The 18,056-nt window shown below is 34.0% G+C and overlaps 1 protein-coding gene across 1 annotated transcript; it reads left to right on the top strand.

The window, feature by feature from the left end:
* Positions 1-529: 529 nt before the first annotated feature.
* On the top strand, positions 530-17,605 carry LOC129956469 (uncharacterized). Its single transcript, XM_056068372.1, has 4 exons — positions 530-665; positions 6,293-6,452; positions 7,931-8,489; positions 10,623-17,605. The coding sequence occupies exon 4, from the start codon at positions 11,779-11,781 to the stop codon at positions 16,651-16,653; it is 4,875 nt and encodes a 1,624-aa protein (XP_055924347.1). The 5' UTR covers positions 530-665; positions 6,293-6,452; positions 7,931-8,489; positions 10,623-11,778; the 3' UTR covers positions 16,654-17,605.
* The last annotated feature ends 451 nt before the right edge of the window (positions 17,606-18,056 follow it).

The following is an 18,056-nucleotide window of genomic DNA, read 5'->3' as shown; positions in this document are numbered from 1 at the left end:
TAGGAATTTGTATCAAGACTTGGCCCTAAATGATAACGACGAAAAATTTCAAAATACTGCTCGATGCTTGGCACAAAATTCGTTGTATCTAAAAGAAAATTTTCCAACCGGTTGTTCCAGTTTTTACTCACGTATTTATAACATACGGAAAGACAGACCGAGACACCTGCATAAATAATTCCAGGAAGTCATGTTTGATCTGAGGCAGATATGAGACGTCGAAATTTGTCTCCATATGCAATATATTCATGTTTATAATGACCTCTCAATGCATTCTGATTAAAAGGTAATGGAAAAATGCATCATATTTTTTCAAATAATTGAAGAGAGTTCAGAGCAATCCCTGTGATAATCGGTTTTCCACCTTTTCTTTTACCTTAGAGATAAAAAAAAAATCAAATTCACAAGAAAAGAAAAAAAGAAACTTAATCATTTCGATATCTCTCAACAGCTGATAATGGGGAAATGTTCAGCTATTTAACTCGAGAAATCCGGGTTGCTAAGTTGAAATATCGTGCATATTCGATGAGATGCCTTGAATCTATTGGTGCGAGTATCTTTGTTGTTTGTTTTTTCGGTTTTCGTGTGTTATATTTCACGTTTCTGAATTATTCTCCGGAATTTTTTGTTCAATTCCATCCGAGATGAAACAGTTTTTCCAAAAGGTAAGTTGGCATTTAATTTAATAGAGCCGTTTATATTAGTTAACAGCTGTATAGCTTAGCACATTTTAATGTTTTCTCCACTTTTAGTCTTCACTTGCGTGGTTGATCATTTTTTGCAAATAATATTATAAACATATTTTAGCGTCATAAACAAGTAATCATGAAAAGAGTGCATCAAAAAAATTTGTAGGTAGTATTTGAAGAATTTTGAGTTAAATCACCTTGGAGTACGAAAAAATAAATAAATAATTGAATTTTTGACTGTGTTTCACTCGGTTTCTGTCCATTTGTCTATATAACATGACAAATTATATTATGAGGTAAGCGGATAATTGGCAAGTGATATTTTTGCCAAAACTTTGGATCTACATCAAATTCAGGTCCAAATCTCTTAACTTGGTGAGGTAGATTTCCTATATTTATTATGGATTTTCTTTACTGCACAATTAAATAAATTAAAAATTATCTTACTTAGAACGACATAATGGTCTTATTTACTTTGGTATCGTGTATGTTGCCATTCATATTTTTAGGAAAAAACCTAAATATCGATAGTTATTCCTTTATTATTTTTAAATATTTCATTTTCTTCCCAAAAGACATCAAACTTCTTTCTTGATTGCGCGTTCCTTTAGCAATCACAAAAATCATTTCAAAAATTTGGTGAAGGGATGAAATTTAATGAAACAAAAGCAAGAGCGAGAAGAATTTTTACAGAAAGAATATCATGGAATGCTGCCCGTCAGGTGTGATATATTTCAATGATATTCAAATAGATGGTACTTTTTATTTTGCTTCAGGTCAACGAATTTGCGTTGAATAAAAATCACGATTCCTTTGAAAACAAAGCTGCAAGAAAATAAACAATCCTAAATTATGACAGAGAAAAATATACGAAATTCTGCGTAGATACGATGACACAAACCATTGCTCTGTGCACGTGAACTAAAAGGACGCAGAAATAATTATTTGAGGCAAATAGAATATCTTGATAGATTTGCTAATGATAAAAAAGAAGGAAAATAGTAGAAATGAAAAATCGAGGTTGAAATAATTAAGAATAGTATTCCAAAGAAGGCCTTTTCAAAAAGTAGTTCTTTTAAACTTTCAATTTGTTTTTATTAAGTGTTTTATTAAAACAGGTGATACTCTGTCGAGGTGATAAAGAATGTATGTTTTATTGATTTTGAATGAAAAATTGCGCTATATGGTTGAGAATCAAATAAATTTTAATCCTTTCTTTTGTCGTAGGTATCAAAGCGTAGACAAACCAATATTTTATTTCTAAATCCAAGAATTCTGTTGGAAATCGAATATCATTTGTTTTTAAGGACCAAAGCTCTAGTATAAATATTTCGCAGTATGACTGCAGTACATTATCCAGAGAAGGAGAACACTCTCAGACACTAAGGGCAACGTTTTTAACATGGCAATTCACATAGACAGTAGCGCCATCTCTGTTGTTATCAGTGACTTGAACTATTACGCGGTGGAATGACGTCATAATAAGGATGTCAACAAGGCAACTGCATTTATTATATTGACTTTTCTCGGTCGAATTTCATTCTTGGAATAATATCCCTTAATAAATTGTTATCTAAAATCACTTTTTTTCATCTGTTTTCTCCCTTTTTATTTATATATAAAAAATCATCCCTGATTGTTTTGTACTAGTGAAATTCAGATGCATTATTACGATACTTCAAATTAAATTACATTTTCTCTTCTGTATGAAATTCCATCAAATTATTTTTTTAAAAAAATTCTATCCTGCCGGAAATGATTTTTAAAGTTCATATGTAAGGTAAATACTTACTTTTGGCTACTTAAAGAACAAATTTGAAATTTTACAGTGGATGAATTGCATATTATATATTCTCCTTCTCTCTGTGTATTATTAAGTGGGTAAAATCCTAGATGGGTCCACCTCTTGGCGACTTATTTGAAATCTCGCCAAGTTGACTACTAATGGAATATTTGTTATTATTATTATTTTTCAATTAAAAAACGATACTTGAAGGCCAGAAATAATAATAAACATTATAAAAAATAAATATAATAAATAAATAAATAAATAATAATAAAATAAAGTAATAAATAAATAAAAATAAAAAAATAAAATAAATATAATAAAAAATAAATTAAAATAAAAAAAAGTCCGTCTAGGTTGATTTATTAATAAAATAAAATAATAAATAAATAATAATAAAAAAATAAATAAATAAAAATAAATATAATAAAAAAATAAAATAAATTAATTAAAATACATTTAAAAAAATCCGTCTAGGTTGCCACATTGGCGACATTATCGCCACTCGTGTGGCGAGAATCCAAAAAGACGCCAAGAGGCGGGCTGTGCTAGGATCCACCCTATTAAGTGTAATACAACTAAATATTATTAGAATAGATTATCCAAAAAAAAAAAAAAAAGATTTGTATGTAGCTGCTTGCCGTTCAGACAAGAAATGACAACATAAATGATTAAAAATAGTGGCATGTATTAAACTTAATTTATAAGAGTTACGATTTTGTTACAAATAGTAGCAAGAAAGTTGTACATCAAATGTAGTGGTAAAAATGTTGTGCAGCCACAGACTCTCAAGTCCAAAGATATTGACACTCGTCACATCTTTAGTCTCAGGAGTGAAATAGTTAATATTTTTTGTTTCTAAATGTATGTAGTGAAAGCTTATAAGCCAGTTAACAGGTACGCTGCACGAGCAATTGATTTTGTATCGTGGTCATGTTACTGGACTGTGAACCACATGGTCCCAGGTTCTATCTTCGCTCACTCCAATCGTCACATTGGTGACCTCGGACGATGATCCTTCAACCTTTGTACAGCTGTTGTGGCGCAGCAACCCAAAGTCGTCAGACTCACTTGACGCAGCAACATCATCAGCAACCACACACGCTCGCCAAAACGCTTGGCGCTTCTCAAATGGGTACAGACGCATTAGAATCAATAGCTATACGTCTCCACTCAACAGGAATATCGTTCGTCTCACCTCCAAGTCACTGGAGGGAGAGTCTGTAGTGAATAGCTTATAAGCCAGAAAACAGGTACGCTGCACGAGCAATTGATTTTGTATCGTGGTCATGTTACTGGACTGTGAACCACAAGGTCCCAGGTTCTATCTTCGCTCACTCCAATCGTCACATTGGTGACCTCGGACGATGATCCTTCAACCTTTGTACAGCTGTTGTGGCGCAGCAACCCAAAGTCGCCAGACTCACTTGACGCAGCAACATCATCAGCAACCACACACGCTCGCCAAAACGCTTGGCGCTTCTCAAATGGGTACAGACGCATTAGAATCAATAGCTATACGTCTCCACTCAACAGGAATATCGTTCGTCTCACCTCCAAGTCACTGGAGGGAGAGTCTGTAGTGAATAGCTTATAAGCCAGAAAACAGCTACGCTGCACGAGCAATTGCTTTTGTATCGTGGTCATGCTACTGGACTGCGAACCCAAGGTCCCAGGTTCTATCCTCGCTCATACCAATTCGCCACATGTATATTGATAATCTAATTTGCTCGAAAGGTTCAAACCCGTTGGTCTTTATCCCATTATAAAAAATGCAAGATTGATCTCAGTTTAACATAATATGATGATGACGTCTTTTCTTGTTAATTAATAATTCATACTGCCGGCGTCCAGGCTTAAAGGTAGCGCGTCTTCCCCGTGATCTGGGCTTCCTGGATTCGAGTCCCGGTTTGGGCATGATTGTTCTATCTGTGAGATGTGTGAATGTGCCCTCCTGTAAAAAAGGGTTTTTCAAGCGAATGAGTGATGCGTGAGTAGCTAAGTCGTAATCTTGGCCCTAGTTGGCGCTACTAAAAAAGCAAGAGACGCTCCCCCACCGGCTTAAATCGCTGTCTTCGTAACAGCGGGCTTATCCATGGCAAGTGCCATAAGAAACAAAAACAACAATAATTCATACTGAAAATTTATGGTAAAAGTACAAACAATCAATGTTTCAATAACGTAATTATCTTCGTGTAAATAAAAAAGAAAATTCCGTTTAAGAAAAGAAAAAGGCTAAGTTAAAAAAAAAAAAAAAACGATCCTCTGAAATATTTTCCAGCCTACATTTTACCCCACACACTGTTTTACTGAATGATAACATTTCAGTAATATTAATTATTTTGAATTTATATCTGCATTATGCACCGGTTTATGCTCTTATTAGCAGGATCCCATGTGATCAGATTTATTGGGTAAATGTTCCAGTTAGATTCCCCTAATTCAAAAATGTATAATTTTAATACAAAAGGTAAAATGTCAGCGTTTAAAAAGATCATTTTCTCATTAATTACACTAGCGTCTCTCTCTATCGAAATTTCATTTTTCAAAAATCTTTATATAAAAGAAGTTCTTTTCAAGAATTTCGGATTTTTACTCGAACAGTTTATGAGCTTAAAATTAAATTTCTATAAATTGAACAAAACTTTCAAAGCTTTTAAGTAGCAACTATTCATTTCATTCATAATTTAAATAAGAAAATAATTAAATAAGAATATAATTAAATAGGAATATAATTTAAATAAATAAAAAAAACCGTTTTACCGATTCTTACAGCAGTGGAAAGAAAGCAAAAGATTCTTTTAAAGAAAGCAATTTAAGAATTTACGATAAAACTGTATAGAGGTCGTTGTGTCTATGGCGAATTCGAATGAGCGGGGATAGAACCTGGGACCTTGCGGTTCGCAGCCCAGTAACATGACCACAATACAAAAGCAATTCTCAGGCAACGTAGTTGTTAACTGGCTTATAAGCTTTCACCACAAACTCTCCCTCCAGTGAGTCAGAGGTGAGACGAACGATATGGCTGTTGAGTGGTGATGTATTAGTTGTTGATTCTAATGCACCTGTACCCATTTGAGTAGCGCCAAGCATTATGGCGAGCGTGTGTGGGTGAGAGGTTGCTGATGCTGCGTCAAGTGAGCCTGACGACATTGGGTTACTGCGTCAAGTGAGCCGGATGACATTGGGTTACTGCGTCAAGTGAATCTGACGACTTTGGTTTTCTGTGGGTAGATGGCGCCACAACAGCTGTACGAAGGTTGAAGGCTCATCGTCCAATGTAGGGGATTGATATGAGTGAGAATAAAACTGGTACCTTGTGGTTCGCAGCCCAGTAACATGACCCCAATACAAAAGCAATCGCTCGTGTAGCGTAGTTGTTAACTGGCTTATAAGCTTTCACCACAAGTCGTATGTTTTTCTTAGCTGTTGTTTAAAGAACCCATTCGTCTTCTGGAACGAAATTTAAATTAAAATTCAGTATAGCTCTAGACTTTATTGAGTTCCCTTAAATAAAAAAGCTTGAAAGAGACCTTTAAATTAATAAAGAGAGAATAAAATGGGGTAAAAAATAAAAAAAAAGGGAAAAAATATGAAATTTTGCTATCATCAAATCACATGGTGTCCAAAATTCCGAAAATCATTGTTATTCGTTGATTTTTTTAAAGAATGCTTCAATAATTTTTTTTTAACTAAAAAAAGCAACTAAGAATAGTTGGTTTATAATAAGAAAAAATATGAAAATTTTGAAATATATATTTATCATAACTCTGAAATATATTTATCATCATTCTGTAAATAGGAATTTTTTTTTCAGAACTTTTCAAGTTCGATTTTGCACCCAAGACCTCGGAAACCCCTGAAAGTGGGAAAATGGTATCTAAAAGGATGGTACAGGATCAAAAGCAAATAAGCAAACACCGGAAAATGGATTCTGAATCTAGAAAGGTTGAAGATTTTTGGCTTCATCGCATAAAGTAAGTTTTACTGATAAAGTTTCAAAGTTCTGCGTCATTAAGAATATCTGTTTGCACTGAGCTTATTTTATCAGAATGATAATAACAATACTTGAAAAAGCTATGATAATTCGCGATCATGCATATGATGAAAATACATTTTTTTTTAACAACGAAAGTCAGTTTTGATAAAATTTATTTTATATAGCAACATTTTATTATGACAACTGATATGGAAGTCACAGAAAAAGCATAGAAGCCGAATTTTTTTGCTGAAATTTCAGGATTATCTAACATCAGAAGTATTATCAGGATTATCTAACATCAGAAGTATTACCAGGATTATCTAACATCAGAAGTAAAAGTAAACACAGAATTCGTTTATATCCCAAATTATTTTACTACTAAATTTTTTTATTTAATGGATATTTAATAATTGTAATTTCTACCTTACAATATTGGTGAACAACTCTTCGTTGTTTTATATGTATGATGAGGATAAAATGCTATATTGTAAGAAAATGGGATCTTAATTAAAGTGGTATAGGAATTAGATATGTTTAAATGGTATGCTTTGAACTTACCAAATGATTGATAATGCGGAAAAAACTAAACTAAAAAAGGGCCTACTTATAATTCTGATTGTGTGCCGAACTATTGTAACCCAGGGTACTCAAGACGACACTATACCACGAAATATTTCCTAAAATCCAATGTTAACTTTTCAGGCGAAAATGCTTCAAAAATAGTAAAAAAAAATCATAATAACTTCATAGTGCAGAGAACAAATGGTTCACAATGTCCCCTTCGTCTAATTTAGTAGCATTTAACTTACACTAATAACAAGTTTCATTAAATTTTACAAAGTACACTTCTGAACAACATGTTCTTCTCATTCCACTCCCACCCCAGGAAAATTACAATTGAACTATTCCAGATTTCCCATGCTCTTTGTTTATCTTTTAAATGGAAAAGAATTTTCTACGTATGTTACAATAACACTTTTTATTTCATTGACTTCGTTTCTGTCAAGTTTACATTATTACAAGTTTTACATTATACTTCTCTAAATCAACTTCTGGTTAACGAAAGTTACTCCTTGTGACAAAGCCATACACGTGCTTACCTTTGAGCATGCGCCAGCAATTCAGGCGAGAGCGGAAGTCTAACGGATTTTCGTTTCTTTTTTTGCGAGTACGCTTGAGGGTGAAAATGCGAGCTGCGAATAAAATTTGGGACTAAATCTGAATGCATCCTTTCTGTTTTTATTTCTGAAGATGATTATTTAGCGATTAAACAAAGAACAGTAAACAACCTTCTGATAATTGCAATTATTTTTCCATAAGTTATTGCGCAGATAAGTTAGATTAAAAAATTTTTGTCAAATAATAAAAACATTTCGAGCAAACACAGCGTAGCATAAATTTTTAAGGGTTAATTTTATATTCATATAAACATTCATTTTCATGTCTTGTCAAAGCATTCTGTTTTCATTGCAGATGCTCAAGGACAAGATTCTTCATTAAGATCACGGATCTTCAAGCCCACAGGCTCGATTAGAAACAATAAGTCTTAAAATCGGAAACGTGCTGAAGTCCAGTAGCTGCCTCACCACCAGCGGACTGCTCTGCTACATACAGCAGCGCCAGAACAACTACCACCAACAACAACCAAGGACCACATAAAGTCCCTAGCATTCATCAAGACCAAGGCTACATTCCATCAAATTTCCGCCACTACAGGACATAGCTTCTGGCTGAAGCGGACTCTCCTTAAGAAGTAGTACAAGTCCAGTAGCTGGACAAAAGCCAACAAAACAGTATGGTGAAAGTTCTGCGTAGGTCATCACGCACCAATCCAATAAAAAAAAAAAGAGTTTATTTGTAAGGAAATGCATTTATTCTGAACAGAAATATGGGAATAAGCAACAATTATCTTTGCCCAGCCACACTACAAGGATGCAATGAATTATTAATCCTAGTTGAAAAATATCGACAACTGAAATCACAAATCGAAGGGAAAATCGTCTTCCAACGGAACAAAGCTTCCAGATCTGAGGTATGCTTTCTTTCTCCTATTCTTTCCTATCTTATTTTAGAGAAAATACGATTCAATTCGCGAGAAAGTCGATCGCAGTACAAAAATAACTACGCATGTAACATTTCATTTCATATTTGTTTTCACAAAATTCCAGCTGCTTTTCAAATAGGTTTCAAAACTGGAATCTAGTTTCACTTTCGTCATGCATTATGAAATCAGACATTATCCAGATTCGCCCTTCAAAACACGGAGATAAAATCTCTTGAGATATAGAACATGATTATGAACTGAAGCGTGGTGATAGAAATTGATTGTAAAGGACATTTGTCCAGGCAAAGGTAGCCAAAATTCGACAACAAATTAAAAAATTACAAATGATGCCAAAATAAAATCTGAAATGGATGTCGTGATTTCTGCAGTTAATTGAACTCATTCATACCTATTGTGTGTGTAGCGCCATCTGGCAGCTGGTGGTGAAATCTTGATCTTATTTACGTTTTGTTGACTCTGCGTAAATCGATTGAAATAAAGCATCGACCAAATTTAATTGCATTTATTTGAACACATTTTTTAGAATTAAGCTTCACGGGTGGATCCTAGCACAGCCCACCACTTAGCGTCTTTTTGAATTCTCGCCAAACGAGTGGCGATAACGTCGCCAATGTGGCAACCTAGACAATTTTTTTTATTTATTTTTATTTTATTATATTTATTTTATTTAATTAATTAATTTTATTTTTATTATTTATTTATTATTTTTTTATTATTTATTTATTTATTATATTTATTTTATTTTATTTTATTAATTTATTTTAATTATTATTTATTTATTATTTTATTTCATTATTATTTATTTATTATATTTATTTTATTTCATTTACTATTATTTCTGGCCTTAAAGTATCGTTTTTTAATTGAAAAATAATAATAATAACAAATATTCAATCAGTAGTCAACTTGGCGAGATTTTAAATAAGTCGCCAAGAGGTGAGCCCATCTAGGATTTTACCAGCTTCACATACCGTCCTTTCTGTTGTTTGGCAATTGTTTCCAATTAAATATATATATTTTATTTCTAAAATGTTGAAATGTTCGAGGACAATTTTGAAAGTAGTTTCGAATTTTAAAATTATTGAGAAACTTATTTTAAAATAACAAATAACAAAAGAAGTATTCTAAATAGAATAAAAACAATTCTTGAAATCAAGAGACTAGTGATTAGGCACATATTAAGGCGTGTAAAAAATGCAACAATTTAAAAAAATTTAATTCAGCTTAAAATATATTATTTGAATTAATTCTTCGAAATGTTATTTAAAAAAATTTCTTAAATTTTAATTTGATAAAAAATAATATACTTTTGAATTACAATAAGAGTATATTTTATTATAATAAAATATATTATCTGCTTTATCAAAAAATCAAAATAATATACTATCAGCTTATCAAAAAATGTTATCTGCTTTATGTATATTTGAAAAGCTGTCCTCTGTCCAATTAACCACCAGATAGCGCTCTTTCATATGGCATTAAAACTCAACTAAAAACAATCGATTAAAGGACAATCTCTTTTGAAAATCTGTAACACTGTTAATTGACTTCATGAACACGTGACTGTATAGAAATGCAGAATTTTATATTGTCAAGAAAGTAAAAAATGGTTATAAAATAGCATTTTTACCGTTATGAAAGAAATCAAAGTAAATAAATGAGTATATTAATAGTTCAAACGCATTCATAATTTCAAGAATGCGTATCCAAGCAAGCCTCAGCAACATTTTAACATGATAATGTTCATAATCTAATTACTATCTGTAAATTGTGTGATGAATAATACGATATTAATTAGGCAGCTAATTAATGATTCTAGACATTAATTAGATATTTAATTAAAAATTAATTGAAACATTTTTCATCTGTAAAATGCATAGGTAACTTTTTTTAATCATAGAAAAGTTAATTTTTAGATATACTAATTTTATTTTTGTAAAAAAGTTCCAACAATTTCAATAAATTAAAAACCGCCTTTTAAAGTATATTTTTTTCAACATTTTTCGTTTTTTTAGTTCTATATATATCTGAAATTTAATACTTTAAATTAATTATTACTTCTGTTGATTTACAAATGTGCTTTTGTTATGCATTTTTCAGGTAATCATACTCAAATGAAGGACGCAGCTCTTTGACATTGGAGCGGAAATCGTGCGGTAAACAAGAAATGGACTTTTGAAACGAGATCAACAAGAGACAAATCAATCATCAGAAAAGAAAACAGTAGAACTCTCCTATAATCTCCCAACAAATAAAGCAATCAATTCTTTTTCTATGCGGAAAGGAAAGAAGGGAATATTTACAGACCTACAGTTGATGTAGTTTACATTACCCTGGTGCTAAATGTTACCTATGCATATCATCTTTTTTAAAGCTTCATTGATTATAATGACATAAACAAAGATGATCACAGTTGCGTACAAAATCATGCAAAGAGTTTTCCCCTCAGGGGCTCGTCTTCTTCAGACGAGTACGGGATTCACGCTCCCGAGGTACTCCAGTGATCTTTATTTTAATTTTTTTATTTTTCAATATAATTATGATTTCTTAAGCTTAATTTAGTGTACTTCTCTGAATGCTCAATCGATATACTCTCGAATTAACTCTTTTAGCTTAAATGTACATTGATTTGCTTGTTTTAAATTAATTTCATATGCATTTTAACATAGTTCTGAATAGAAAAAAAATCCGTTCATATTTTTGTTGCAATATTAAATTGTAAGTACTAAGTATCCAAATCATTTCTCTTTGTTCCATTTTCTTTAAAAAATGAAAATTTTCTTAGGGATAAATTCTATTCTAAATTACTTTTCAGTCGAATTTTAAATGTGCTAACATTTTTCTGAATAAATCAAAGCTATATTTTAATTTGCAGTGCAATTACTTCAATTTCTTATTATCGATGCTGGCTTTACCAGCCCATACGTTTGCCGTGTATGGCGTCTCGTAAGGAGGAAAATGGTGTCCTGGGGTTCCCTGGCGTTCCCTTTGGCCCACGCTTCTCTGTAGACGAGTGGCAGGGGTGAGCCCGCCCTCTGTCAACCGGCTGGTGGCAATCTCTGTTAAAAACAGGGTTTGCAGCTGGAGGGCTAGTGCTGCAGTTAGAGGTGCCTCGGGTGAACCGACGGATCCTCACCTCGAAGCTGTATCACTATATCCTGGTGCCACCTCTGAGGCAAGTGCTGAGGCTGGCGGAAGCCAGAGCCGGCAACTGCCTCCCCTGGTAGGGCTCCGAGGTGGGTGGAGGAGCACGAGGATGAACAAATGTTCTATAATAATGGATCCATTTCAATCTTCGAGCCCTGATGGAGGCTTAAATCCGTCAATTACTAAAGAAGTGCCAACCGATGCACTTGACGACAGCAAGGAAACAATTTCTTCAGTCAATTTTTCAGCTGAAGCTGAATCAGGCAATGAACACGCAGACCCTGATAAAGAAAAATGGAATAAGTTTTTAGAAAGTTTCATCGCTAAATTCTCAGAATACGAAATGCAGAAGAATAGGTCTAATTATAATGTGGTTGATCTAGAGGATTGGGGCAAACAAGGAAGGACGCAAGGAATAGCGATCAGTTCCGATTCTTTTGGGATCTTTATGGAAAAGATATCCCACTACGGATTAGACGAATACAATGACATTAAAAGAATAAGACCGACAGAAATGCAACTGAAAGAATTAAATAATGCTCTGAATTTTACTTTAAACTACCGTCAGGATATATGGTGCAAAGATGAGAATATATTTGTGAAAGGAAATTACGTCAGTTTGCTAGAAATCATGGATTATGGAACAGATAGGCTAGGTGCCAATAATAATTGCGGAAATTACTTAGATCAATTAAAGGCAGGAAAGCTGAAAATGTTAAATATTTTTGCTCTTAATACAGTTTTCATTGATCGCGATATATCCTATCCACTCAATTTGATATCTCAGAAGTGGGAAGTGATAGGTAACAGAAGGTTAGACCTGAAGGGTGCTGAAGGCCCTCCTCACGTGAAGCCCGCGGCTCCGGATGGAACATGGAGAAAAAAAAACGGAGAGCACGGTAAGCCAGGACTTCCAGGCAAGCCCGGTGGTACAGTCTTCGGAATAGGTTCGACATTCGTAAATGGTGCAAACTTAACAATTTCTGTTAATGGCGGGATCGGTGGTCCAGGGCAAAGGGGAGGAAATGGGGATTTCGGTGACTCTGGACCTAGTGCTTACCCACCGAATCAGTCTGGTAATCTTGAGGAAGTTTTATCATACGGAGTGACAGTCGACGGTTTCAAGTGGGAAAAAACATATTATGTAAAGTACGATGCTAGCGATTCCTTTCATTTAGCTAGAGAAAGGATGTCTGGATTTCATCCTTTTGATATTTTTTTCCACGAAGCTTACAAGTTTTTCGGAAAAACTGGGGAGAAAGGTGGAGACGGTGGAAGTGGAGGAAAAGGCGGAAAGGGGGGTAAACCAGGCAGCATCACATTGATCGAATTCGGCAGTGCTTCGAAGATAAAAGAGCAGATGGATTACGGAGAAGAAGGAGCAATTGGAAAAGGGGGTTCCGGAGGAAAAAGTGGAAAAACTGGAGACGATCTGATTGCGCGCGTTTATGTTCAAAGGCCTATTCAAATCCTGCGATTGCAAGGAAGGAAAGACTATCTTTGGTGGGTGCCGAAAGAGTACATCCCGAATAACAGCTACTTAGGTCAATCAGGGAAAAACGGTGTGGACGGCGATAATGACGTGGGAAGGCAGGAGCCTGAATCGGGAGCTGCTGTGGATGGAATGGACAGCATTTTAAATGAATATAAAATTTTCATAAGAGAAAATTTAGCTAATAACCTTATTAAAGCTGAACTTCTCCAGTTCCTTTATCATTTAAACAACAACAGAAACGTCACCGACTTTTACCAGACATTAGGACTCGTCGGTGAACTGACAGGATTGGAAGAACAGTTTCCGAAATTGCACGACGATGTGGATTTCGCTCCCTTTTACGAGTCGTTGTTGAACCGGACAAGTGAATACGGAAAAAACCCGAAAGAGGGAGAGGATTCTCGCGAACATAAGAAGGTTCTAAATTATTTGTACACGACCACTCTAGGCAGAATGTGCAACTTGAGGGAGGAGCCCGAGACCAATTTGGTAGTCAATATCGGTGGATACCTGGACTTGGTGAAAAAGGACATAGAAGTCCTGAAAGAGTTGCAGAACCAAAGCAACAAGGCAAACATAATCAATAAGTATAAAGAAAATTACAAAACCAGTGTTGACAAAAATATAGATGAGGCTAAAGCTTTTATTCAAAAGCAGATTACTCCTGAAATTGGCAATATCGGAAAAGAAATTGACAACAAAGTCGATTTATTATTAAAAGAGATAATGAAACTTCAAGAAAAAGCTGAAGAAGAAAAAGAAACTTTAATTCAGAAAAGAAAAGAACTGGAAAGCACATTGGCTCTCGGAGGATTGTTCAGTGGTCTGCAAATCTTTGGCCAAGTGGTGAGTTTCTTAGGTCCGATTGGAACAGCTGTTGGATCCGTTATAGAAACAACAACCTCAGTGGCTGATTCCTTAATTTTAAATAACGCTAGCCCGAGACTGCTTTTCGCGCCAAACATCATGCCGGATCTCAAATCTTTGGCTAATCAAGTCAAAACAGTTAAAATTCAAAAAATTGTGTACCTTGATAACTTAATCCAAGAAATTTTGCAAAATGTAAAAAACAGTCCCGAAAAATTGGAAGATATAACCGTTAGTTTGCAAAAAATTAAAGTCAAGTTGGCGAATGTTCGGGACGAAAACTTCAATGTGAAAGAATTGAGCGCGATCGAAATGGAATTGAAGCAGGTATTGAAGAAAAAAGAAGATGACCTCATATCAGAGAAAGACGATCCCAAAGAAAAGAATTCAAAAGCTCTTGCCATAGTAGAAAAATTCAGCCAAATTGTCAAATTGGGTCCGCAGATTTTGGATGTTTACAAAAGATACAAAGGCGACCAATCAAAAATGGATACTCTGAATAGCGCTATAACGCAGGCTGAAAACAAACTTCAACAACTGAAGGCATATGAAGAAAACATATACAATACGTTTATCCCAATGCTTCATAATTTGGAGACTAGTCTTTACGATACAGCGGGAAAACTCAGTAACAAATCCCAAGTCAGTCTGGATGTGACTAAGTGGCAAGTACAAAGTACGTTGAAAGACATAAAGCTGCAAATTCAGAAGGCTACAGATGGGTTCGAGGTAAAGGAAAATTTAGCACGCTGCATAGAAAAACTGGAGGAGGTAATGACAAGTCTTATAAATATTTACGACCGCATACAGAATTATCAAGAACAACAGAAACTGGCGAGTTATATCGCAGACATCAGTTCGGTTGCAGCAAGCAACATCCATATTACTGATCCTCTACTGATTAATGCTACAAATCGCATGGAAGAAACAATAAGGTCTAATCTCGTCTTAATGGAATACAAAAGAGCTCTCGACGCATTCAAACAATGGGTATTTCCATTTGCGGAATACTACCTGGGAAAATTTGTGTTGCCATCACACCTGAAACTAGACAAAAATATCGAAGATTTGGTGACTAACGCTGCTAACCAAATAGAAATTATGAAACAGAAAATAGATTTATATAAAATATCTGTTAAAAATACCGACAAGTACATACAAAATGGTGAATTCAGCAGTCGCTGGAAGTCCACCGATCCTTTCTTCGTGTGGAAGAATGAGAACTACAAAGACGAAATATCTAAGCTCTTGTCAGGACAGGAGGTTGTCCTGAAGGCGGACGTAAGGAGCTCTGCACCCGACAAAGACGCGATTAAATTCAGTGTCATTGAGCTTATCTTCAAGTCTCGAAACGAAACGTTGCAACCTCGACTCTCTGAAGCCTTGACATATTTTGATATCAGAGCGACACACCTGGGTAATTCCCACTACAGATATGCCGACGAGGTTTACTTGATTACCAGCGACAGCCAAACCATCTTATATTCCTACGAAAAGAATTCTGTGGGCGAACCTGTTAGGAAAAACAATGTGTTTGACAAAATCAAATCGGGTGATTTGATGCTCAGCCCGTATGCCTTGTGGGAATTTAAGCTACGAAACTCTACAAGCAAAAGTTCTTTCGCCGAAATAGGGATTTTTAAAGACGAAATCGATTTAGAATTATCAGGGTATGGCAGCTATGTGCTGAGAGATGTCGACTTGTTTAGCGTAATAGGAAACACAGAGAAGAAAATCAAAAAGAATGCTGGATACTCTGTCACAGCGTTTGAAGAAGACAGAGAGAAAAGTAATCAAAGCCATGCAAGTCTATTAAAGACCGATGGAAGTTATATGACTAACGGCGCCTCTATTGGTTTGTCATCCCCGGTCAATTATATTTCTAATTTGCTAAAGACATATATTCTGTCAAATGCAATGTTTTCTGTGCATCGAATATTTTTCAGTAAAAAATTAGTTCTGGAAAATAAGAACAATAATATCGGCATTCAGAACGGTGCAACGGAAGATTTAATGAAATTAGAAGACTATGACTCTGAAAGTAAATTCCAAAATACAGACGTCAGAACGCGTGAAATAGAAAAGGAGACCACTGAAATGATTTCCGAATGCAGTGCAGCAAATAAATCAGTTTCATCTGCGGAAGAAAATAATCCAGGAAACGATGCCATGAAACAAAAAGTACACCTTATCAGAATGTGTGGTGATTCAAAAGATCACGGTGATCGTTCAGATACACGTCTATTGCTCGGAAATCAGGAATTACAAAGCAACCATCTGAATCATTTGCCAGATATCAATTGCTCTTTATTGCTGGCTGATTTAATTTCCCGGACCATTTCAGGAAAGAAATATATAACTGCACTCGAAGAATCATTGCTATCGCCACAGGAAATGATCCAAAAGAAATTAAATAATCTAACTACTATGGGAAATGAAGGGGATATAAAGCAACACCTGCACCTGCTGTCATCAGAAGTTGATGGCAGGGAAAACAGTTGGCTGAACAGAGCAAAAAGATATTTCAGATCAGCATTTCAATTTTTTGGCATGAATAAAATCGGAAGTCCTGAAGACTACGTTCAGGACATAAGAAATCTATTTAGTACGAATCCTTATTAGGGAGTAAATGAAAATTACAGTGATAATTAAAGCTGACAGGAAACGTTATAAATCTTAAAATATTAATCCAATTATTCATTAAAGTGTCTGTCAGTTAAATGTAACTGCTTTGCTTCGAGAATGTATGTATACAAACTGATTCGAACCGAACTGAAATTCAGCAACAGATAAGTTAGTTTCCTCATGTAATAGCCTAAGTAAATACATGCCATAAATTAAAGAAAATCTTAACTTGTTATAAAAACAATATTTATATTTTACAGCCTTATATTACTTACGACCAATGAAAATCTCTCAAATGCAAAATAAAAATAAACTCTTGTGTTATCAAAAAGTTAATTATCCAAGAATTAATTAGAATTAACAAAAATTTTAGCTTTCTTTTTTACTTAAAAATGCTTCGCAATTTTTTCTTTCTTTCTCTTTCTGTTTAAATGAAGCGACCGAATGGAAACACACAATGAAGAAGTTTTTCATAAATAAAAAATGAAATAAATCGTTATTTTTTGGACGACATTTAATAACTGTCTTAGGATGCCTAAAATAACTGAAATTAAAAATTTCATCAGTAAAATATTCACAACCGTACAGGATTGTTTGAAATGCTTGCTTAAATATTTTTTTAATTATAATTAAAAAAATGCATATAATTATTTTACTTTTCATTTTTGTAAAAGAATTTCTTGATACTCTTTAATACCAAGCCAATCATTATTTGTTTTAACCAAGAGAAATGCATAAAACCATGCTTAGTACTTAAGTCTGATGTCATGTTACATTTTTTTTTGACATACGATATAGAATTTTTATGTAAAAATTTTCAATGTCAATAATTTCAATTTTTTCGAAGTGCTTTGGTAGAATTTTCTCTTTATGCATACATTTTGAATGTCTACATACCTTCTCGAATCCACAGAACAAAATGTAAGAATAAATCTGAAAGTTTGTGAAACTTCTAGTTTGTTTTTTTATTGTCTTTAATTAACGCAATCCATTTAGTCTAAAATAAAGCTTTTGATTTGCTGAAAGGATTCTCTATTCAATATTAAACATAATGAACTTATTTAATGCTTTAAAATTCCATTATCAAGCTCTAGTGAGAATAATATGACAAAGTATATTCATTTAAAAACAAAATACCGGGTAGTTATAATTAAAGCTCCGCTTTGAAATGCTCATGAAAGGAAAACTACTGGACCAAATGTTATCAAAAGTGGTAACATTTTAAAGAATGTCATAGAAATTTCTTTTCCACCAAAAAAGAGTTCAAAAACTCACCACCAGGTGGGGAAATGACGCTGTATGCAATATTGTTAAACAAAATAGGATATGAAGACAGTATTTTAAAATGTGCTTATTCGTTTCTGAAATGTGTAACAAAACATGTTTAATGTGGCATTTAT

The sequence above is a fragment of the Argiope bruennichi genome, chromosome 11 (genome assembly GCF_947563725.1).
Source record: "Argiope bruennichi chromosome 11, qqArgBrue1.1, whole genome shotgun sequence".
NCBI lineage: Eukaryota > Metazoa > Arthropoda > Arachnida > Araneae > Araneidae > Argiope > Argiope bruennichi.
This window is presented reverse-complemented; position numbering and strand designations above follow the sequence as displayed.